Here is a 26,688-nt window from a genome sequence, read left to right as displayed (position 1 = left end):
TTAACTATAGAGGCTCATCCACAAGTGAAAACAACAAGCATTTACAAAACCTTCAATTAAATTATAAGTATCTTCTATATAACATGGAGTGTTAATTATTTCTTCTGATTTACAATAAACTGCGAATAAGTCCTAAAAATATAAGAAAAATTGGATTACCCGAGACGCAAAATTTGGACAAATTTAATTAACAAAATATTAACATATTCCATATAAATATACAAACCCCTCGTGAAGCATGTAAGTCTATAGTCAACATCATGAAGACTTGAAAGAAACTTGGATGTAATATAAGCAAATGAGTAATATTTCCATCTGGCGTGTTAAATTGTTTATGGTGCTCTTGATATTTATTTTGTAAAACCTTCGATAATGTTTGATACCATGAGATTGGCTGGTTAATAAATGGCCTGAGTCTTGGATCTAAGTTTGATAAAGGCTCAACGTGAGCTAAAGAGCAGAGTTCCGAAAATTCCACATAATTCATTGTAGACTTGCTTTCTAATAGTTTATTCCAGAGAAGATGCGTTCTGCATTGCAATGCTCCACGATCTATCATATTCCTTATATGTATGTGAGCTGCATTCGCTTGTGACATTATTGTTTGTTGCATCAGTTGTTCGTGTGACGAATAATAGCCCAAGTAATTAATAGATTCTTGTCGTATTTGAATTAAATGCGGCGATGAAGCATTTACCGAGAAACTTGGAGGATTCACATTTTGAGTTAATGGAGAATTAGGTACTGGTGGAGGTGTTGGTGCACCTGTGTTATTACAATTAGTATTACAGTTAGGACTGCATAGTTTAAGATCATTTTTTTTATCATTCAGATCTTGTCTACACTCTTGGAAGCTCGAGGAAGATTCGTTGAAAATATCCGTAAGAGACTCTGTATAGGTATTCGTTGCAGATTTCTCGATATTGTACACTGTACGAAATTTTCCCAATTTATTATTCTCTACCTCTCTCTTTGGATATAATTCTCGTTTACTAGTTAACATTAAATAATATTTCAAAGTAATCTCTGTCCTATCCACCTGTGGAGGTTGATCTAAATGTGATACAATCAAAGCAACATCGAAATCATCGGTATACTTTGTATCTTGTGCATCACAATAGCTAATTAAAGGTGTACTTTTTAAACTGACTAACACGTATTCGCTTTCTTGAGAATTTTCATGCTCATTTTTCATGGCAAACACACGCATGTTGTAAGTGTTTTCATGAGATAGTAGATAAGAATACAAGGTCCGGCCCGGGATCGCCAAATTGTGAATGGTTACCACATCTAAAATATAAAAATGTATCAATTATATTACAAGAATTTATCGAAAGTAACACTAAAATAAGAATATTGAACAATTACTCCACTTACCACTGTATATAAGATTTCTTGCGTAATTTGGTGCTTTGCTATAATATTTATTAAAGTCATCGAGAAAATGAATCAAATGATAACCTTGTTGCAACGACCAAGGTCCAGTCCCAGCAATGTAAGAGTGGATGCAACGCAAATGAAAATCATACGTGAACGAATGCAGATGCATATTTATTTTGATTTTATCACATTCATCTACGAAACTTAGCATAAACTGTAATAAATGAAAATTTCGTTTTACTTCTCTTCTAGCGAGTCGCGGCAAAATCTTAGCTATTTTACACTAGTTCATTTTTGCCGGAGTGTCTTTCATTGAAGAATGTTTATGTTACAGTTATTTATAAGAAAATGAAAAGAGAACATTACTGAAAATAACTGTAAAATTGTAACTTACTTGATTCATCAGGGCGCTACTAGTTTTTGTTTGAAGTCGACTGCATTCGATAATATGTAATTTAACAATGAAAAATGGTTGCAATAAATGAATTTCAAACAACAGTACTCCTCCAAGCATTGATTTTTTAAGGTAATACGATTGCTGCTGAACTTGTCCTTCAAAACTGAAAAATATCACATCTTATAGAATATTTTTCTCTAACGCATATTTTTTATAAACAACTCAAATTAGGTATAGAAGTACACCTAAGACACTCGGTATATTATGCTTTTATTTCGATTGATTTGTTTGTCACGAATAGAGCCACATGTTTGGAATGTATATGATAATGTTAATTTCTAATTAATTTGAAAGTATTACACCGAGATTAATAAAACTGTATAACGTACAACATAAATGTACCTTTTATCAGGTGATTCTATTTGTACCGAACTAAAGCCTAATATTTGAAGATATTGTTTATATTCAGATAACATCAAACTACATAATTCTTGATGCCACTTTAGAATATTCGTTTGTTCGTCCTGGTTTCTTTGTATTTGTTGTGATAATTGTTGATATACATTGATGCTTGCGCTTAAAGATGGTTGCACCGTGAGCGAGTGATCCCTTGTAGCGGCAGATTGCAAACGCCATGAAGGTAAAAACAATAACGGTGTATGGCAGAAGTGTATCAAACGAGAATATTGTTTGAATGTATTTAAAGCATTGATAGAAACTGGAATATTTGGAGCAGCGTTGCGATTTTGCCACATTGCGTATAACTTACTCAAATCATCTGAAAATTTTGTAAATTAATTACGAATCCATAATTTCTTGTACTTATATATCAATTAGGAAACAGAGTGAAATTAAACTTCATCTTTTCTTCATTTACCTTTCACTTTTTTCTCACGACATCGAAAATCTTGCAGATCACAAACTGCTTTCATCGTTGGATCCATATTATTGTGAAAGTAACTATTAGGTTTTACATCTCGCATCGTCTGGCCAATTACTTCGTTCCACGAAAATTGATTATGCTTTACGTTTTGTTGTCTGTTATTCAATCTTGTCCAATCTTTTCCATCGTTATGCGACGCAGAAGAAAACTTCGTAAGACTTTCCATGTCCGTAATTTGATAATATTGCGAGTTTGTCTGTTCCCTCAAAAAATTCGGACGATGATGGAATATCCCTAACTTCTGCATTATTACGTTCGTGAAGAAATTCGATCTTGATGAAAGCCACGTGCCCAAACTGACAGTTTGTTTTATTAATTTTTCAGACTTTTCCTTTGACCAATTATACGTATAGAGAGTTATCTACAATAGTAGTTTAATTTCCTATTAATTTAACGAGGACACATAATCTTAATTATGTAATGAACACAGAACACCATCTAACTTATTACAAAATAATTGAAACGTTATTATGCATCGAAGAATTATTCGATCGGTTTTTAGATCGAAACTGCATTTCTATGTATTAAAAATTAGTTAATTTTATTTTTAGCTGCTTGAAACAATGATTAAAGCATTTCTATACCATTTTCTGAAAACTTATACTTAACTGAAACATATAAATGATACTTTTTTTAAATGAAATATTACACATATGTATTTTGAATCTTTTCTATTGTAATTTAGCATTGTCCCTTCTAATTACGTTATACTATCACTTACATTGTTACTCCGAACTTCAGCAAGTAATATTCGTTGTCTTGACACGAAATTAGATTCCAGTATCAAAGGATTAAATTTTTGTAGAAGTTTTTGGTCTATAAGAAAAATAAATTTTTCAAATGAATTAAAAAAAAATATTAAGTACTTAATACTAAATTATTTATTCTTGAGAAAAACATTTTTTTAGCGTTTAATCAAATTGCAATGCTATGTTATGATTGACGAAACAAGTATTTACCTTTTGGAACAAGTAATTCCGGTTGTACTGTGCTGCTAAAAGAAGCTTTCCATTGATAAAAATTTCTAGCTATTAAAATACACTTAGTAAAAGTCCCTTGTACATCCTTACTGAAATCACATGGCACATAAAGAGGTAAACCTGTCTTTTCATCACTTTCCAACGAAGAATGGTTCATTTTCCTGATTCCGCCTAATGATTCCTTGTCCAAGATAGACTTTTCGATGAAAGGTTGTCGATCTTTTAAAACGAAAGCTCTAGTGGAAGTGTCCGGCGCTTGATTTTGCAGAAGAGCTTCTAATTCTCTGATAATTGTCGGTACAGCATGTCTATAATTAATAATAACTTCGTGCTTTTTCACAGACGGAACTCCGATCTCTAATGCAAACCGGAACCATTGCGATAACGTTTCACAATAAATGCTGTGTAATTTTCCTTCTTCGCCTGCCTCGTATCGATCAATTGATAAATCGTGCATTACTTTCGGCAAAGTTTCAGTTTTTACAGAGGCTTGATTTTCTTTGTTTTCGGTAGACAACTCTTGGGCGGTTTTCACAAGCGGCTCAGTCAACGGAGTTGATAAGAATTTATATTCCGTAACTAAATCCCAGATTGCATGTTTAACCGCAGAGCAGAGTTTCTGCAGTAAAGATTCGAGATTAACTCTGCCTTGCTTCCAGATTTTAAATTCAATCACAGGTGGTGTTTCTTTCGAGTTTTTATCATATATCGATGTCGATACAATGTTTTCAAAATCTTCCACGTTTATTGTCTCAGGAAAACTTGTTTCAGGGAAATTACTTTCCAATGATACAATCGGTTCTCCGTGTTCTCCTGTGATTGCTAAAGCTATACAAGCAATACCTTTACTTCCACTAGAATGGCTTTGATTGTACAGAAAAATATCTATTTCGGAAACTCTTTTGGCAGATCCTTCGAACTGCGAATAGTCTTGGAAGTGATAATCTACTCTGTTGTCGGTATACTTTGGTATATATAAAAACTGAAGTATATTTTGTCGCAAATAAAATTCCAAAGCAGTTATATACGATAAACAATGTTTCTGTATGTTCAGTCGTATGATAGATTCCGGTGGTTTCGGCGGTTGAATAAAATGTACATCGGCGGGTGTTAATTTACACATTGGATTTCTTGCTAACATAACAGATAGAACTTCGAGAACAGCGTCGTCTAAGCGATTTTGTAGGACTTGCACCAGATCACGTTTAACTTCCGGCCCCGCGTCGGATATTCCGTGCACCATTAAGATTATCGAATCCTCGGTTTTATTTAAAACGTTCGATTCTTTTTCGCTGAAAGATCGAACTCTGGGTCTCGTGTCGTTTGACATAGCATTGTCGTTTAACTTAACTTGCGACAGCGAAACTACACTGTTGCTGCGAGAAACAATCAGTTGTTCGTCGCTTTCGGATAATTTATTTTGCAATGATTTTCCGTCGCTTATTTGCTCATGTAATCTCAAATAGAATACATTTTTATTATTTTCCTGATATACAAACATGTTACTCCGGTTACTCACGGCAAATCTATTAAGTACACCATGTAGAGCTTTTATACCTCGAGAAAGTCCTGATCTCCCAGGGCCAGTCTTTAATCGAGGATGTAATTGGAAGGTGAATTTCCAAACAACACGGCATCGAAACATTCCTGGGGTGAAATTTTGCATTGAATCTCTGTTCTGTACAATGTTACTGAACTCGTTTGTCGCCTCCGTCTTCCAGTTGTAATCTTCGCTTGAATCTGTTTCCAGGAGGTCCGAACATTTGCTGGTTTTGTGAAGATTTTGCAGAAGCAAATACTGATTTACACGACGACAAGTACTCTTTATCTGAGAGACCAACATTTTCTGCGTGCACCAATAACTATTTACTTCTGGCGATATGATTTCTAAAAACCTACCAATAATATTCTTTCATTATTGCAATATAGGCTATTATACAGTGTTTTTAAACTTAAGCAATCAAAGCATGTTGAAAGAAGACATTGAAATGTTCGTTCAACCTTTAACTTAAGTTCATAATTACTCACCTACAGTGAAAATAGACGTTAACGTAGTCGTTTTCAACTTTTAATATTAACCAGAAGTTTGGTAGGGAACTTTTACGATTATCGAGATCTATCAACCACTGAAAACAATTCTCAGAACTAGTATTTCCTTCACACGCATCATCGGCACTTAGTTTTTCTTTTGCTACATTAAGAGGATTAAAATAAGGTTCTTCGAGAGATTTAAAACGAATTCTGAAATTATTTTCTGTGTCATAATAGTTGATATTTTCTAATAGTTTATCTTGTTCCATCTTTTCTGCAGTATTACCTTAAAAGTCAGAAATATACAGATTTATGAGTTTGCTTAACTTACAACCAAAACTACGTTCTAATATTTAATTATATTTTGTATTACATGTTCTGTTTAGAAAGACTTTCCCCTTCTAAACAACACGCAAGAATATTTCAGGATAAGAACATACCTTCTTTCGTTTTCGATTCTTTTCTTTCATTTCTAAACTGTTCTAGAACAGAATCGTTTGACGCTTGTTCTAAATTCTTCACAAAATAAAACAAATTCCCTTCTTGACGGATACAATATTTATCGATTTGAAGTTTCTTCAATTCACTTATAAACTTTGGCTTGCAATCCTCTGAAGGGAAAACAAAGTGCAAAGGAACTTTTTCTACCTTGCAACTAAATCTATCCGTTGATTCAGATACGTGATTTGCAACGAATCTTAAAATATCTTCATTTATAGTAGATCTATCTAAAAGGGCAGTTGCAGTTTCATCTTGCAAAAGCCATTCGATTTCGTCCCTTAAATTACTTATGGCATTATGTTGACTCAAAGGTAAATGAGACATTCTTTCTTGAAACAATTCATTTCTAGCATTATTTTCTAGACTACCTCCACTTTCTGTTCTCAAACTACCTATAGGTGAACCACTGCAAAACGAGGTTGCTCTTAAACCAGAATATCGTTCGAGACTTATTTCTAGCACTTCCTTAGGAAGATTTAAACAAATGATGTCCAGGGTGATTTTTAAATCAGTTAGACTCAAATTAGCTATATCCTTGTCCTTACAATCTTCCATCTTTTGTACAATTTCCATGAAACACGTCGGGAGAGACTTTACAGGAATACTACTAAGACCAGATCTAGATTGAAATCTAATAGAACAACTTAATTGTAAGAAAAGAGGCTGTTCTCTTCCATAAATATGTTTATCCTGCAGGTTGCTGTTGAGAGATTCTGTAGATTCGTGCCTTGAAATATTTGAAATGTTGTTGACGTTCCTTACTGGCCACGTTACATTTCCTGATTGAACTGTTAAACATAATATTCATTAATACTATAGCTGATAAAAGTTTCTACTTTGAATTTCTTTAAATAAACTCGACTCACCTTTTTCGCGAAGACTATGCGACGATGCGCAATCAATATTTATCGAATGAAATATAAGATTCTCTATTTCATCATCGCTGTCCGATTTTTGGAATTCTACGAAATCCTGTTGAATATAATCTGCTTATTCACTCAACTCATTTTTACTTACTAACTGTTTGAAAAATCAATAAATATCTAAGTATTTTGAAAACAAACCGTTTCACTTTCTGAACAAAATGGTGAACAATAATAGAATTCCAGGTGTGCAGGTACAGGTCTAAAGGCAACTGTAATTATTCTTTCGAATTTTTCTTTAATTAAATTATGCAACGGTGTGACGTCGTCGCATGCAGACGGATTTAACTGGTCTAAGAAATCTTTCTCTGATAATTTGCTCAAATGTCTGCATACAGACCGTAAATAATTTGTTATATTAATCTCGATTAGAGTTTCTTCGCATTGTTCCACCGCAGCTTCCATATCTTCATAACTAAGAGGCTGTTGCAGCACTAATGATTTGTAAACTGCAACCACGTAACAATGACAGTGGGCCAAACTCAACAGTTTGCAATGCTCCATAAGACTTCGTTGATCTGTGGTAAGGGTGAATAACCTAAGACTGAAACCTGAAATATCTTCAAAAATATCAAAGAGGATTCACTCGGTATAAAAGAGGAATTAATAGAAGAAAAAATTAAAAATTACAAGCAGATAAATTACATCATGATTAATAACTCGTTCATTTTTGCAATATGTTAGAAGTACTAGACTGTAATACTATTATTAACAATCAGACATTTTTGCCTACCACTAGAAGTATTGTCGGAATCCTCGCTTTTCGGTTCCGGCGTCGACGGTTTCGCGTTATAATCGTATTTCAACTCGACGAAATCTTTACAATCCTGTTGACCAACTCTAAACGTGTGATCTTGATAAATATCCTTGTTGTGTGATATTTTCAATTTATCGACCAGCGTATCGATCAACAAAGCTAACGAACAATCATAGACATAAACTGGAATAACGAGACCTTCGTCGCAATCTTGACTTCTTCTTTGCGCATTTATCTCCAACGTGCTATTGTCAATGCACTGATCGTACAATTTCGATTCGTTATTCTTTAACGACAAACAATCGGTCACGTTAACATCCGTCGTGCAAGCTTTCGAATACAATTCGCTCTCCTTCAGATCCATGTTGAATATCACTGATTCGGAATTCTTTCTCGAACTATTGCTTGCCATGTATTCTTCTGTATGCGAAGGAGACATAAATAAACGTACATCTTTCTCTGATGCAGGTAAAATTGTGATAATTACGTGAGTTGTGCTAATTCCTTTAATGAAGCACTTCCAACGTGGATAAGAGTTTAGCTCGTCGTTGGAAAAGTGTTTCACTGTGAACAACGTTCAAATCAGTAGACACATTTGAATAATAACAGACATTTTGTATACGTAATTGTACGAGAAGATCTTGTACAATTTACACTATTACCTTTTTGAGAGAAAAACGATAAAGGTGGACCACCGATTCGACGTCTGTCGAGAAGCATCTTTGTGAATCGTTGCGATTCAGCCGATGTTAACAGAAGTTCTTTATTGTGCAACTGTTTCATGTGTTTCAGGAAATTGTCCATTAGTATCTTATTTGCACTTCCACGCTCTTCGTCGTTGTTAATCAGGCCTAATTTCAATAAATATAATTATATTAAATTGACTTGTATTATTGTATTCTTATCTTGAATGATAAGTCTTACCACCGGTAAACATGGAGAACAACAATTCAGCTTGTTGACATTTTGGCAATATATTCAACGTATCGAAGGAAAAATGCATCATGTGTATCCTTTCGTCGATAGTTGGTAAACCTTCGCAGGATTCCTCAACGTTGCAGCCATTATTCTTGATGTTTCTGCTATATTTTTTCGGTAGCTTGATGTCATGATGAACTTGTCCATAAATAATATCAGTATTTTTTTCACTTGGCATTACTTGACTCAGTAAACTCAAATACTCTAACGTCAGTAACGCGTTGATGCATTCCTCGTCTATTCGAGCGATCTAATAACAGAATATAAATGGTTCTTAGTATAGAAATTTGATAAAAACGCAAAACTTCTAATTGCATTTCCATAATTAACGAAAATTAGCAAACTATGTAATTTTTGCAAAGATAAACATTCAAATTTGGAAATTTGAGCTCCGGATGACTTCCGGTTTACCTTTTGAAGTTCGTTCACATTTCTACAAGTTACACTAATACGATAATCAAATTGTGATATTACTCTGAACAGAATATCGATCTCATTCGAAATTTGTAAATAGGAACAATTTGAAAAAAAAATTTAACGCACGTTTATTTTTTAGTTAAGAATAATGGAAATAGGGATTAAATAGCGAAACATAGATGAAATATTTATTTGTTTATTCAATCTTCAATCTTCATTGATCAAACTTTGCCAGTATTTTCTCCGAGTATAAGTAAGTAAAAAAATGTTTTACGAACATTGGTCGTCTGAAGCTTTTTAAAAAATTATAACAATGTTATAAAACACGGATTGACATTATTTTTCTCAGAATAAACGGTAACGTATATGTTGAAATACATAATATTTTATTTGTGAAGAAACGGAGTATCTTTTACGATATCAAAAATGATGGATACTTAGATATTAAACGTTATCGCAATAAGACACGATTTCGAAAAACATAAACTCTATCGTTATTGCTTTTACCAATAACATATTATTGCGCTGATTATTGCATTCCGGATCCATCGTAAACAAAGGTAGGTGTGTAGTTTAATATTAAAGGAAAATTTATGGTAGATATTAATATTCCATATTAATATATAATACAAATAATTGGGAAATTACCAGAAATAATATAGAAAAAAATAATACAAAAATTGATAATCCAGAAATTATGTTTAATTGATGAAATTAAACAGCAGAAATTATCAACACTTGCAAACGTTAGAAAAAAAATTTAATTCAATTATTTACTTTTCACAGTTAAATATTTTTAAGGCTCTTTGACATGTTGATACAATAAACAATTAGAATAAATTATATGCCTAAGTATATATTTCCTTGTAAATGAATTAAGGACGCATAAATTATTATTTTCAATTTCCAATTTGAGGATAGAACTTATACGAGAAAATTGCACTGAAAGGAACTATTTTCGAAAGTTCATGCAACAGGTTTCTACCTTTTGTTAAACTTCGCTTGTTTATATTTTTTAATTTCATTTAACAGCTAACTACTGTAAGACACTTTTGAATTATATTTCAAATAACTCTTAATATTTCCATGCTTTCGTACCGAGAAAGTAAAGAAATTACAACAGGTGCAATTTGAAAAAGGAAGAAAAGTTAAAGGAGTAGGATGTTTTTCTAACAAAATATATGAAAAAAATGTGTAGAATTGTGATACAAGTAATATGTTTAAATATAATTAAAATCAGCTATTGACTGATGCAAACAGAATCACTTCTTCACCATAACAGTGCATCCATCCATAACAAAATCTTGAACGCAGGTAAAGCAAGAAAATAACAAACTACCTTGTTCAATGGCACAATCAAAACTGGTACATGATTATCATAACTTAATTTGAATTAATTAAAAATCCTTTTCTACATCTCTATTGCTTCCTTAAGAAACAACAAAATACGAAGTAAACGCACTCTAATAAACATAGAAACCGCAAGAATAGCAAAGAAGAAGAAAAACCGCTTACTTCGATTAAAACATCAGAATTCACAGAAATTCCGTTTATTTTGTCAAAAGATACAAAAACTATATATAAACTAATTCGAACGCACGGTATATCGTTTATTAACAAAACAACATGATGTAACAAATAAACAACACACACATATATGTATGTATGTATGTATATAAAATAAAAAAATACTGTTTGGTAATTACAATAAAAAATGAGTATTTACAAGGCAAAATGAAAAGAAATAAAAATTCCTCACGAGCAATTGTACGCAGTTAAACGTTTCCGTGATAAGGATCGTTTTAAAAGATTTTATCACTGTTGCAACATGCCGTGGCAAGTGAGGTATTAAGAAGCTCCAATAGTGTGACTCCACGAAAGCCTTACTTATCACCTTACTGATAGAACCACAGCAAGGAAGATAGCCTGCCTCCAGATAAAAAGAAAAGAACACGCGAAGAATATCAGGGATCAGGAGTAAGTTGGAGGAGTTGAATCTCACTTTAATTCAAAGCGTAGAGACCACTTCTCCACTTGTACCATGATCCCGTCTGATTTTTCTCTGGTGTTCTACACGGTGAAAAATAGCTCTCTCTCTCTCTCTCTCTCTGTTTATGCGATATCCGCGATATCCCTTTCCTATTGAGAAGATGATAATCAACAAGACCTTGAGCTGGAAGAGTTAGATCTGGCAAGTTATCAGAGCGTAGATGCTCACTGCCTAGATCCTCACTTCCAACTGCAAGTCATGCAGATCACAGCCCAACACGCCCAAGTGCCCTTTTTCTCAACCAGCGATATCAACGTCTCTTCTTCTTTTTTTTTTTTTTTTCTCTCCTTGGATCACCACGAAACCTCGAAAGACAGATATCCCCACGTAGACTCGTTAATCTTCACTGCAAGCTTATCTTTTTCATCGGCCTAATATCGACTGCTCCTGGCAATCTCTGACTCGCCTTTCGCCGACGTACAGTGGACAATCGAAAAATAGAAACGCGTAAGAAATAGATAAATATCGTTAACTAAAATTTCAAATATTTCGATTAATTAATTATTAATTCTGTTATTCTTTCTACTTGTCAAAGTATCGATTCTAAGCGTTGAAAGTTTCGAATAAATGTTTCTAATTACAAAATCCACAATACTTACATAGTAACGCGTTACAATTATAACGAATGTTCGAAATTTATCGGAGTTGATTTTTTAGAATGTACACGTATTTCTCCACAGTCCCTAAGTTTCCTTTCCGGTGATATTAGGCCAACGATATACCTGATGCACTGAGAGTAGCATCGATGGTGGTTAATTTCGACGAGACGAAGTTTCGATTTTTCTACGACAATTTGGACAATTTCACTGGTTAATTTTTCACCGACACTCGAGAGGACCTCCGGGAGAATCAATCGCAGCTACTTTCTAGACTGATGATACTAGGAGATCTTTATCACTCTTTAAAACGTTTCCATACACATGAAACCCGGGATGGTGGACTTTTGTGGAAACTATACGCGGAGATTAGGAAACGAGTTACATAAAAAAAAGTAATCAGAACACTAATATACAGCCGACTACGTGTTGGGCCTTATATATACCTGAGCTAACTGATAGAAAAATCTTGTTCTGAGTACCCTCATCGATATCGAAGCCCCACCTCGACAATGATAACGACACGTAGTGATAGACAACTTTATACATATATATATATCCCTCTTTATTTTTGCGAGAAATATTGCTTTACTATTTTCTTCAACTGATCCTACAAAACGAACGTTTCTCTCTCGAGGACAGAATTATCGGAAAATCCTTTTTTACATTCTGATTGGAATTGTGAAATTGTGTTGTTTGAACTTTTGATAGGAACGTGGAATTACTGCGATATATTTGAAGTACAGCAACTGAGAGAGCATATTGTAGCAGTTGCACATGGGGGAAGATAGAAAAGAAAGAGAATGAGAATGAATTTATGGAGAGTATTGTTTTGTGAAATTCTTCAATTTTGTTATCAACACTGGTAAACTTATGTTAAAATAATTTCTTTGTAAGAATTGTTTCGAAGAGTGAAATATATTACGGTAGAAAGAGAATCTGTAAAACGATACGAATATGTATGATTTGTAACATTGTTCATAAGGATGACTAAAAAGTTTTTAATTTATAGAGTTATAAATTTGGAGATTTTTTAAATACGAATACTTTGAAAGTACGTAAGTACACATGTACGAATGTTTCATTATTCTAAGAAAAACTAAACATACTTGTGATATTTAGAAAATATTTTATTCGTTAAATCAGTTCACTACCGTCAATTGTGGGAATAAATAAATATTAATCCAACACAATGGAAAAGTTACTTTGGTAAAGATAACAATTTATAACGAGAAAAAACGAATTCAAATTTCTCTATTCTAACTTCGAGAAATTTTCAACGATGAGTTTTATTGTAAAAAAGATTTTGTAACTTTTTTAGTAAAATATTTAATCTCCCAACAATTTAAATCTCTGGTTCTCTTTAAATTGATATTTTCTCTATATCTAACGAATATTAAATATTTTTATGCAAGTAGACGAACAGAAGAAAACTTACGTTCCCTTATTATACGAAATTCTAGCTAAAATTATCCTGAAATTAGAAAATAAATGTGAAAAAAAAATAACATCTTGCAACGTTTAAAATGCTCCTCTTCGATGTTTCACCAAGTATAATGTCAAGAGCAAAACAATAACGACCGCGAAACAGAAATATACGAATAATATATGAAACTATATGCATTAAATTATTTGCAATGTATAAGTACATGCACCTTGAAGTTTGGCCTTTTGATGATTAGTAATCATTTTCCAGGTAATGAAGACTCAGATAAAAGTTATCTGACACACTTGGAGTGTATTTCTAAAACGAAAGAAAAATCTTATTTTTTAGTTTGATTGCAGATAACTGGTAAGAAACTGGATTGCGCAATTCTATAGTAAAGCAACGAAGAATATTGTGCAGTGTAGATAAATTATTGATACTTTTCTGTTAACAACGATTCTACGTGAAAATTACAAATTTTACATTCTAAATGAACTTCAATTTCACTCGGTTGTTCGTAATTTTTTTTTTTTTTTTCAATAATACTGATAAATACTTGAAACGTGTCATTTTATACGAAACGAAGAGATAATAGCTTCGACGCAATACATGGAATATTCTTCATTCCAATAATTTATTGGAAATAATTTTCAAGGATTGAGATTGTTTCAATTGTGGTTCACTTGCAACCAGATTTATTTCGTAAAGAAGAAAATTGTAAAATAATCGAAATACAGTTGGAATACCATATACTATTGCCTGAAATTACTCGAATTGAAAACAAAACAGATAATTTGCACTGTGATCATTGGTAGAAAGTTCAAATCAAATCTTATCCTGTATATTTTTGAAGAATAACGCTGTATGTATATCATTGTATGTATTAACACCGTAACCAAAGAAGAGATAAGATTAAAGATAAATCAAATCCATTCACGTGTAATACCGAAAGTATTTTGTAAAAGGAAAAAGTAGAAGTTTTTTTAAACATTAAATTAATGTGAAACTGTAGAAAGTATTTCGTTCATTTCCTTTTGCACGTGAAAAACTGCACGATGAAGAAGTATACTTCATTCTTATTAGATAAATGTAAATTTGATAATATTGCATTTTTAGACATTTACGTATTTTGCTCTTTATATAGTTCTGTCGATCAGCTTTTTATTGATAAAAATAATTCTTAAATAGTGTAATGTAAAATATTTTAGGACGAATATATAAAAGGCAGTTAAATAATAATTGATTTTATTTAACTGTCTTTTATATATGAATCTTTGGTAATGTAAAAGGTAGCAAAATTGTCGTATAATTATAATATTATCACGTAATGTTACCCAAGGTGTACACGATATACCGAAAATAAAAACAATCTTGTCTTTCTCAAAAAAAAAAAAATTATTCAATCTCATATATTATAAAACAAGCATTTCACATTATGAAAGATTTTTGATGCACTTCATTTTGATGAATGCACGCGAATATCGCTGAAAGTACTGATATAAAAAATTATGAAGAAGAAAACATTTCCGTAAAAAAGATATACATATACTTGGATGTTATCATCGTTCTTTTTAAATAGGATGTTGCACCACTTTCGCGTGATAATGTAAGTGAAGAAATAGAAGAATAGTATGAAGTTTGTTATATATGCATAACGAAAAGCGTTTTAAAGAAAATTCTTTATTTATAGTAAGCCAGTGACCTGTTGAATCTATTCTAGTGATAACATTTCGAAATAGAAAGATTATCAAGCATTCTTGACGTATCATTAAGCAAATAGTGCTATGAAGACTACATCTTGAGAAACGGAAAAGGTTGGGCCCAGTTCCACCCCAAAGATACATTTTCCAAATTTTACAATAAGAGATGAATTCTTAATTAACCATCGGTTCTTGTTTCCCTTTACTTACAATTATTAAAAAGAAGGATAAAAAAAGATGGAAGTAATTATGGAAGTAAAATATTGATGACATAATGGAACATGACTTCGAATGAAAAGCATAATTGTGGCAAAATTATCGAATGAATAATAAAGTATGCAAATGCTCGGATGAATTCGTTAGATAGCGGATAGAAAAAAAAAAGTGCGAACCATATCGCTGCTTCTATCATATGCATTGTGCTAAACATAGTTCACACGAAGTATTATGAATGAAATATAAACGGCTTCATAAGAGAATTGCATGAGATCTGCAATCCCGATAAGCTTGTATGTAAACTCGTCATTTCAATATTTATTCAGATACTCCGCTGAGCAGGTATCGGAAAAATTGTTCTCATTTTCTAGCAGTTTTCAAAAATTAGAAAAAATACATATTTACGAATTTCATCGTAAACTTATCGTGCAACGTATCATAAATTTGGTGCAATTCAGTGTTATGTAAAGTGCGGTACACTCTGTGGAACAACGGATTTTTCTCATATTTTAGGAACATTAAAAAAAAAAAATTGGGAACAATCGCCGTAGAGATATAGTGTGGTATAGATCGCCAAAGCAAAGATGAAGCTACAGGCGGGACTTAGGGTCTAGAAGTGGGATATGATCGATAAGCGACGATCGAAACTCGCGTGAGCAGTCGATAATAAACCGGAGTGAAATTTTCAGGCGTTCATTTTTATCATTTTCATCCTATCTTTATGAAGATTGCGATTGGTGAGGTTCTCCCAATGAAAATGAGTACAAACACGACATAAATCGGACTAGCTTTAAGAGCAATCATTTTTAAAATCATCATTGAAAATCCGGGACATTTAAATTGATGACTGCTAGTAGAACTGCTCTGATTTATGTCGTGTTTGGGCTCATTTTCACCGGGAGAATCTCACCAATTCATGGGTACTATTTTCATTAAGATAAGATAAAAATTAGAGAAATTTTAATATTTTATATTGGATGATTCATTGCAACGCAGACGGTTCTCTGTCAAGTATCGCGTCTTAATCATCGCTGCTTGACACACTACGTCTATCTCGCTAATTATCCCTATTAACAATTTTGAGAAAGTATTGATCAACCATTCCTATCAACACCATTGACAAAGTATTAATCAAAATTAAGATATATAAATTCCTTCAATCTAATGACTCAATTTTTCAAAAAAAAAAAAGTTTGAAAGATACGTCTTATCGTATTCTTGTAACAACACGTATTGTGAAATAACAGAAAATTCACAGGCTTAAAAGCTTCATAGTATCAGCTGGTTCACTGTGAATATCCAATGTACGTACAATCTTATTTAAAAATTATGTACTTACTGCATCTGGAAGCTCGTGATACTGCAAAAGGTGCATATAATTTGCCGTGGATTGTGCAGGTAGTTGAGCAAAGCCACACTGAGGTTCAATCCAAATTTCAGATATAATTTGAAAATCACCAAAACCCTCGCAATCTTCCATGCTCACTTCACCATCTGCAGTGCCTAATAAAATATACAAAACACTTTTCTTTCATTTGCTAAATTATACGTAAACGTTTGCAATGTTTCTATAATCGACAAATCTTATGTGAACAAATAATTCTGTACAAATTGCAAATTTCTATAACTAATTCGTTACAATGAATGTTTGTGCAAATGAAAAGTCTACTCCAACTATGAGCCTCTATTTAATACAAACGTGATATAATTAGTCGAATCGTATACAATTTTTTTTATAATCAACAAATGAATATACATGGAAAGCCAAGGAATATAAATAGCAATTATGTCACTGCATAGAACAGAAGTATTTTTACCTTCGTCGGTGTCTTCTTCTGATGCACTGTCACGTTCTAATGTTGTAGTCGACATAATATGCGGCGGAAATAAAATATACTGGATAATGCACGGGTATGATTTACCGTTTTTACTTACTCCTTGCATTTGCACTTCAAGAACCATGTTTATAATACCCGCCGCTGAATAAGTAAGATTAAAACCCTCGGCTAATCGCATCCTATTATAAGCATACACAATATTATCCTGCATTATATTCTTCAATGATACAACTAAAAGTGAAATGATCAATACTAAACTACAAGAGTTAAAAAGTAAGAAAATAAATCCAATAGCTCCTCTAATTTTACCTCTTTAGAAAAATCTATCATCGCAAATTAAATGAAGAAATGAAAGCCTTTTAATATACTTTGTCAACAAAATTTTGAATATTTTCAATTATTTAAATATTCCACCATATCCAATTAAAAAAAAACACTGTATATTTTAAATGCAATAATTATATGACATTACAAAGGATCTCCCTACACTTTTGATTCATTTTTTCAACAAGAATCATAACTACCCGCTGATATTAAATTTCACTGACTCCCTGTACATAGTTAACGAATAACATGTCGAAATTTCTTATCAATCGATATTTTCAATATCACAAAATGAGCAACGTAAAAATAAGAAGCATCTCTCTAAACCACTTACTTCGTAATAGTGGAAAGAATTCGTGCAATAGCAGTTATGTTTAATCTTGGCAATACAATTCCAGGAATTGTTTGCACGAACGGTCGTTTCACATGCCAAAGCCATCGATTGTGATAGAGGTATCTAGACAAACTAGTCATCAGAATTCCCCCTAACATCGATGTAGCTCTCATCGACGTTGCTTGTGCTCCATCGGGAAAAACGATCGAATTCAAATCAGTCGGCACTCGTTCGTATCTAATTAAAATCTTTTCCAAAGATTTGTGTATGATGGTGCAAGAAGGTGTTTCTTTCTGCTCCGTGGGTCTGTTCGGTAAAGTTAGCTTGGATAACCGATCTAAAAGGTCGACGACAACATTGTGCCGAACAACCCCTTCCGTTCCAGCAGCGAATGCAATGTTGAGAATGACGCAGAGAGCTTTGCAGTTGATACGAATCAAGGAGAACGAGACAGGTGGTTTATCTGCTTCTCTGTAAATAAACTGCACGTAGGTGTGATTTTCCACGAGGACGAAAGTTGCCCAATTTTTCAGCATGGCGTAGAGAACAGCAGCCGCTTGACGGCTTTGAACACATTGGAAACGGCCACTTTGATTTGCTTGATGTAAATGTCGTGGCAGTGGTCTGTCATGGGATAGAATTAACGTTACTCTTTGAGTGTGCATCCAACGAGCCCATTGCAGAGGATTCAATGATACCACCGGTTGCCATATTTGTCCAAATTGAGGGCACGCTGCATCGCTGAAAGTAACTGTATTTGTACGCACACGTGTGATTTTATTTGCTGCTATATTGCTAAAATGCTCTTAAGGTTATTGTAGCGTAGTATTTTTATTTGTACAAGCTGCAATTTCGTTAAGTGAACGTTTAACTGCGCAAGATGACTCACGATGCGGCTGCAGCGCCGCCATTTTGTAAAGGAATTAAATACAAAAATACTTTTACATTCTTTAAAAGAAAAATAACAAGGCCCTTGTGAAAAATTTTTTATCGAATCAATTACTTTCTTAAAAAGAATTTAATTACTCTTTTACATACATACCTAAGTTGTACTGTACTAGGCGAAGGATAAGCAGACAGATAAAAAACTGGCATGCCACTTCTAATGGTATCCGGTACGCTATACCAAGTCCAACCGAATTCTGGAAACCAGCTAAAGTGTGCAAGCATAGTGTCACTTTCAGTTAAAGATGTTAAAGTTGCCCAAAACCGATTCACAACACCTTGGCGATATTGTGATTTTAATGGTTTCTTTGACAAGCACGTAATGTCATGTAAAAATTCGTAAGGAGCTGTAACAAAATGTTTCTCCTTTTACTTCTTTTTACTATAGTTACTACATAATTAAAGTGACCAGACGTGCTGATTTCAAAGGCTCTGCACTGATTTAAATTTTGTACTGATTTTTAAAAAAATAACTCCAAGTGCATTGCTACTTTGGCGCTCATATTACGTGACCGATGTTACTATATAGGTCCCAGGATACGTATAATCGATGGAAGAGATATAGCGCGGACGTAAAATCACTTACTACTGATTACTTATGACATAAAAGACCTTTTATCCTTGTTCGCTTTTGCAAAGTAATTGAAAACGATTAAGTAATCTCTTAATAAATATTAATAAATAGTACTTCAATTTACCTTCTATAGTAATCGCATACTGTATCGTGTTAGATGCGGACAATGATTTTGTAGACCAAGGGCATGTTACTATATATTCTAGTAAAACACTAGACTTCCACAACAAGACGAAGCAAATTTCAAGCACTTCGTCTCTGACATTAGCGCGTTTTATCAAGTATCCTTCTCGAAGGCGACAACACAACAAACTGCTCAATGTACAAGTAACTTTATCCTCGATTTGCTTCTTTTGCAAAAGCTGCGTTGACTTTTGCTCGTAGAACATTAGGTTTTTCGAATGCCAGTTCAAATAATGGGGCAGAATGTTACAACATACTTCACGGTACAATTGCCAGCATAAAAAATTTTTATGATAAACGTTCATCTCTGTTTCGTTCAAATGTACCTGTAAATGTAATTTAATTTGTAAAGTGTACTAGCGTTCAGGTGTAGAAATAAACGGCGAAAAAAGAAATAAATTTTCAATGCAGAATAAAGTTGTTTCGTTCCAGATTTCCTTTTTGTTACAAAGAAATTAAACTTGAAAATTTGTTGAAAGTAGCGTTTAACTCTTTCTTAATCGTTACATATTCTGCTCGATGAGGGGAAGAGAAGTTTGAAAGGAATTACAAGCCGTAAATGCATCTTTTTTCGCACAAATGAGACTGTGAGTCACAAATAAGAAACTAATCGCCGTGTATTATGCTTTGTTATTGTTAGTATCCAGACGAACACTAGTGATGCACAGTTAGACATACAGGATGTCTTTTTTAATTGAACACAGTGGAATATCTTAATAGTTTTCGAAAGAATGTTCTTGCAAAAATTGTTCAGAATGATGGAGAACGTTTAAAATCGCCCACGGAGATTTAATTCAGCACATAAATTGATATATACAATACGATACAATAAAAAAATAAACAAAAAAAGATATCTGAGATTTTTATTAATAAAAAGGTTCGAAGGGTTAATAATAATGGAATATTCAGTATCTTATTGTTATTTACATGTATAAATAACGAAATATCGTATGTATAAATAAGTATTATAAATAGTGAAATATTACGTACAGGAAATGGAATAAAAGTCATGTAAGTGCCCAGTGTAGCCCTTGCAATGAAATGCAATAGATCTTCGTATGGAATCAAACCATCGGCACAGTGAGGATGATATGCACTTCCAACATGCAGAAAACTGCATGCAATTGTAGTTGCACGTAGTTGTTGTATTACAGAATCTAATACGTGGACATCGGTATTTCCTACTACACCGTCCGACACGATTATCATATCTAAAACAAAAGTAATCGCCGTTCTAATTCATTTTAGTTTGGATAATTGTAATACGTAGTGCTACCAAAAATTTCGGGGAATTTGAATTAAACGCGCACGAAATGGATGTAGTACAGACTTCTGCCGTTAGAAGGTGTTAGTTGTCTACGATTTAACTCTGAGAAGTTGTGAGAAATATTGAAGTATTGAATGTGGAAAAATATTTAATGCAAACATCAAGATAAGCAGAAAAACAACTGATTTCTCGTTGTTTCACAGTTTCTGACTTTCATTCTCGCTGTAATCGTTGCATAAAGTGTGTTTCGTAAAAACGAAAAAACGTGGAATCCCCGAGGGGGATATTTCGAAGGATACAATGGAAACTACGAGTTAGGACAAGTTCTTTTTGGTCTTTAGTCAAACTCCCGAAATTTTTGAATAGCACCAATATTTAATTCAATATATTCCTATTTTAATATACTAGTATATCGATGCATATTCGTGAAACTTACGAGCACAACTATGTTCCGGTAGCAGAGTGAGCGCTAGCATTCCGTACCTCAACATGTTGACAAAACTTGATTCCGGTGAAATTATCGAAGTATTAGAAACGCAGGTATTATTATTTTTGTTCAAACATGTACTATTCTCTTCAAAAAGCCCTCCGACTAAACGTTCGCTTTCAGCTCTTAGGTTTTCCAATTGTTGGCTTGCTATGGCTGTAATACATGCAACCTTCTCTTCTAATATATGCAATTGACTTTCTATGAAATTTGTAAGTTGACTAACATTATCCACAGTAACTAGCCAACCCTGTACTAAAACTTGCTGCGCAGGGTTTATATAAAAGGGCGTATGAGCTATTATAGTTACATAAATTTCTGGTTGCATTATCTTTTTACTCCCTGGTATCGTGAACTGTAATAATAACAGTTTCATCAAATACAGACAGACTTTAATGAAACTTCTGCACTCCGTAATTATTCTTTTTTATCAACAAATTATTACACTATGTTATTCCCCTACTGAATATAAAGTTTCAAAAATTTGCCATGTTTCTATTAAATAATACCTCTTCTAAATCTCAGTGTACTTTGAATAATTATATTGATTTTCATAATAGATTTAAAAATTATTATTTTAATCAACAACGTATAGAAAAAGTAAGTTATCACTTACAGGTCTAATAATACTTTCCAAGAACCGTTTAGTCGCCATGTATACCTCATCTATAACTATCTCGCCATGTTGTATATCCTAAAATATTAAATATATATAAAAAAAATCCTTTAAATACATATAATAATGCATTACATTCAGTGACTTTAAATAGGACTATTTAGAACACCTGCTAAAACAATTACGAATAGATACGCATATTGTAATCAAAATATTTAAATCTCTATTGTTATACGTCTTTAACTATTCAAACAATGTATTCGATAATAATTATGACGATGCATTAGTGGAAAGAGAGAGGACAGACGGAAAAGGGAAATGTATTTCGCCTTGCGCCCCCTAGTGGACTTCAGTAAGGCTATAGTCCGCGCCACGATATAGCCTGGTCGTAAACTAAACCCTCGAAATGTGCCACTGATTGATGTCGCGACGCTTAAGCCAATATACACTGCATTCCGTTTTAGGGTTTCACACAATAAAAGAATAACAACTTATGACTAACAGTATTTCATTTACTACGTGGAATATTTACTGTTCAAAATATTTAATTATCATTTTGATAATCTGTTTGATAAACTATATGAAATCTGAAATATTAAGTATCATTTCGTCCAACCAAGATCAGAGATTTGCCAGAACTTAGGAATATTTTGACCGATATTTAAATATTAATAACTTAAAAACGAAGCTTCAAACATAATTTCGTTATTCTTAATTTTCGTCTTATTTTGGCTTGTAACGATGACTCATCTAACGATAAATTTCGATGTTCTCTTGTTCGTAAAAATAGACGAGAATAAAATATTAGTTTATGTTAACATATATAAAATTACTTACTACAGTTGCAAGAGATGGGCTTAAGTCCAAGTTAAACACCATTCTATACTTGTGCGCTAGAAATATTATTGAAGTTGTGGAAGTCACTTTGTAAAGACACTGATGACTCGTGTCTGAAGACCATGATTCTGGTTTATTCTTTGGCAATACCGATACAATCTCAAGTTCCGCTGCTTCCTTGCTTTTGAAACTTGGACATTGTATACTTATAAAAGTATCTAAATGTTCTAACATCCATTGAGCCCTTACATTACGTGATATAGGAAATCCTTTTTTCATTAACAAGAAAACGGTGTCTGCTTCTAAAATCAGTTTCTCCTGTAACAAAATATATTTTCCTTATTATGCTTCGTTAAATATATTCTCGAAAGATCTATTCTAGAAACACCTAAGAATATTTATAAATCGTTGTTTTTCGTGAAAATTTATTAATAACGCAATTACATAAAGTTTTATTTTAAGTTGCTCGTTTTTGTACGAATACTTTTTACACTGACTGTATTTCTATACAAAAGTTGACATTTTACTGAATTTTAATAGAAAACAACCTCGAAGTTATTCAACAATATATTTTTTCCCAAAAATTCTGTCGTACACCATATGGATTTATTTGTATATATTACAAAGTTACTTGAAAAATAGAAAGTTACAGAAACGTACTAAACAAAGCAGGTTCTTTTTCATCTTGTACGCGTTGTTCATTTTATTTCTTTAAAGTGGCATTCATATATGGGGAAACTAATTTAAACAAGTAATTTACAAAATTCTACAATTTATAGAATTATGTAGGATGTTTCATCTAGCACGACCATTTAGAACAAGCATGTCCAAACTAAACTCCGGAGCTTAAACATTTTTTCCCACAATGCAGTGGCTCTAACTGCGCAGTGCAATGCGCACGAAACCAATGTCGAATGTATGCCGCAGAAATAGCATGTAAGTATGCGTCGCGTCAGCACAGATGTATACACTATCGCTCGTATTTATCCACTCACTTATCTACAATGTTCTTTATTTCAATAAGCAATTTTATTTTTGGAATTTCCCAGGAAGAACTTATTTATTTAATTTGGTTTATTTAGGTTGGTTGCCCTTACTTTAAACAAGAATGGTTCTTTTGAAACAGGCTGGTTCAGTGTTAGAAAATTATTGGAACGTTTCTTTTCTATTTGTACAGAATTGAATTTTTAACATGGGAATTAAAAAATAATACTACAAAGCCATAAATTATATATTTAGCAGGCATAACATTCTAACATAATAAATTAAATTTACAATTACTGAAGAAAGAGGAAAGAATAAAATATATGATATGATTGATTAAGAAGAGAATGTAGATGAAATTGTTTCATATAAAATTTCATTTTCGAAAAATCGAGTTTGAAGATTCATTACGTACACGTAGGAGTGCTATTATATCATTTTATACTGATTATTTTTATCTACATTAATGATATTGATAGCGATATGACCCAGATAACAAAGCAAGTGTTAAATTTTTTGTCATAAATGTTATTCTATTATCTCATCTACGTTTTCTATACTGAAATTTACTTGACAAATAAATAAACTCGAATAGATTTTAATGTACTTTTATTTTTCTGAAATGGTTTTCAATATCACTATCAATGACGAATAAATTATATAAAGTTATACAGGGTGTCCCAGTAAAACATGAACACCTAAATATCTCCTTTATTTTTAATGATATTGAAAAATATTTAAGACATTCTAAATGGTTTCGAAGGAGGAATACAATGCAAGAAAAATTTTTTCTCTATCATTATTTTCTTTTTTCCAAATTTTTTAATCTCATTTGAAACAGCAATTCGAGGGAAATAAGGAGCTCGAGCCTCGCTCGGGGCCGTTCGATGTTAACTCGGAATTGGTTTTTTCATTGCACTGTATTTAAAAAATTTATCTGCGCCTTAATCGTTGACAGCTGCATGTTAATTTTTACCAATAAGGGAATTACTGTTGAGCAGGCGGAGAAGGAGGTTTAATACCGTACAGCTTTAATCAGTGTCGTTCAGTAGGCCTTCAGGTGGGCAAAGACACTTGCCGATGCCCAATGCCCGCGGGCAGAACTGAGGGCAAAGTCGCGGGCTAGTGATGTCACATATATTAAAGTGGAGTGGGAGAAAGACGCTTGCGTTAGATATCTTCGAAACATAATTCTCTTTCTTAAGATGGGCAATGGTTATTGCATATATAAGTACATAAATACGTGGCTTGTTGCCCGTTGATTTGTTTATGCCCGGAGCAGACTAATACGTTGCCCGTACGGGCAATAATTGAACGGCACTGCCTCAAATAAAAGATAGTAAGCAGAAATTTTAGATATCAATTCACAAATGACGAACAGCCCAAAGTTTAAAATGTAGGAAGCTTAAATAATATTTGAATAATGTGCAAATTATGCTTGCTGAATATTTGAATAATTAGTGTTTAAATATTTAAATACAAAAAAATACAACAAATAGTCCCAGTCTTAATTATGCACCCTTTTTTATTGGATACAAATTATACATTTTAAATTATCTACATTTATCTTTTACATAGAAATTTAAAGGTAATCATAGACAAATAGACAAACAAATTTCTAATTATCTGATAGACAGAATCATCAAAAATAAAAACATTGTTTACATTGTGATACAAATATCATAAATAATTCACCTTTACAAATATATAGGCAATTATCTGATTATTTATCATATAAACTCACTAACAAAATGAAAAATAATTACATTTTTAGTAAATATACTAAATATTAATAATTGAGCATGGCTTACAAGTACTTACAAAGTCTCCAATGATCAAGAACAAAAGAGGAGTTAAATTTATTTCACAAATATATTAATTTCGTTTATTTAGTGTTATTAACAAATTAATTTGCCCATAGATATTATTAATTTAATACCATAAAAAAGAATTAATGAACAAACTAGTATACTAAAAAGAAAACAAAGTAATTAAAACATTCTACATAGAAGAGATTCAATTTATAGCTTCGATGGCAAGATTTTATGGAAGCTTTGTATGTATATGATTATCAAATCATATTACTTTTTTAATATAACTTTATAGTGGTATGAAATAAAGCAAAACTTAGATTGCTAAATTTAATCAAATTCATCATATTACAGCAAGGAAGTATTTGCATAACACATAATTTATTAATCTGTATTTGAAATATCCTCTTATTTTGTAGTACTATAAAGTTATATAAAAAAAATGTACTAAAGTTACAGGTTGATTTCTAAATATCTAAATCTTTAAATTCTGAAAATTGAATCAAATGCTACATATTACACTTAGAGCTTGCATTTTTAGCATAAATATGCTAGCTTCAAAAATTGAGCTTTCTTTAATCACAAATATAATACGCAAACAAATAATACACGTGCAAACAGAATAGTAAATATAAATATTGGGATCATCTTTAATATAAAATTTATACAATTACCTCTTTTTTTGTAGAAGCCATGACGTTCACTTTTATTTATTTAAATATCAACCATTATTAATAAAAAATTTCTTTATACATTGCACTAGTATATAACAGAAAATTCAGTCTAGTAAAATCAAATACCGTTGTACTATTAACATTCTTTTTACACATGAGTGTTCAAAGGTTACATTATTGTCGACGAATTTGAATGTTCGATTATATCTTCAAAGCAATAATGCACTATAACCTTAAAAAGTTAAATAGATCAATATAACCTCAATAAAGTTATACAACACTAAACTCACTATACACTATTATTTGGTTATTATTTCTATGTTCATAATGACAACTATCATTTCTTATTACAATTAAAATCTAAGTAACATTGTGCGAATCAAAAAGATATTAATATACTTTTACAAATACATTACACCATGTTGTAATGTTGACAGAATTAAAGTTCGCACTGTTTGTAAACAGTGATAAAATATCGTTAAGCTTAATGTAATTATTAATAATATAATAAATACATAT

At 32.3% G+C, this 26,688-nt stretch overlaps 1 protein-coding gene across 1 annotated transcript; it reads right to left on the bottom strand.

Moving 5' to 3' along the window:
* LOC108572660 (protein SZT2-like) lies at nt 1-26,190 on the bottom strand. Its single transcript, XM_017934923.1, has 25 exons — nt 26,170-26,190; nt 22,701-23,018; nt 21,864-21,941; nt 21,197-21,602; nt 20,484-20,704; nt 19,435-19,819; nt 18,834-19,083; nt 17,792-18,532; nt 17,113-17,312; nt 16,635-16,798; nt 8,837-9,140; nt 8,575-8,763; nt 7,889-8,476; nt 7,297-7,673; nt 7,099-7,204; nt 6,172-7,020; nt 5,729-6,017; nt 3,680-5,595; nt 3,442-3,536; nt 2,655-3,081; nt 2,180-2,555; nt 1,775-1,940; nt 1,378-1,594; nt 227-1,290; nt 1-132 (listed from the first exon to the last, which is right to left on the bottom strand). The coding sequence occupies exons 1-25, from the start codon at nt 26,188-26,190 to the stop codon at nt 1-3; spliced, it is 9,879 nt and encodes a 3,292-aa protein (XP_017790412.1).
* Nucleotides 26,191-26,688: the final 498 nt, after the last annotated feature.

This window comes from Habropoda laboriosa, unplaced genomic scaffold (assembly GCF_001263275.1).
Source record: "Habropoda laboriosa isolate 0110345459 unplaced genomic scaffold, ASM126327v1 scaffold22, whole genome shotgun sequence".
NCBI lineage: Eukaryota > Metazoa > Arthropoda > Insecta > Hymenoptera > Apidae > Habropoda > Habropoda laboriosa.
The sequence above is the reverse complement of the archived record's forward strand: the minus strand, read 5'-3'. Positions and strand labels throughout refer to the sequence as shown.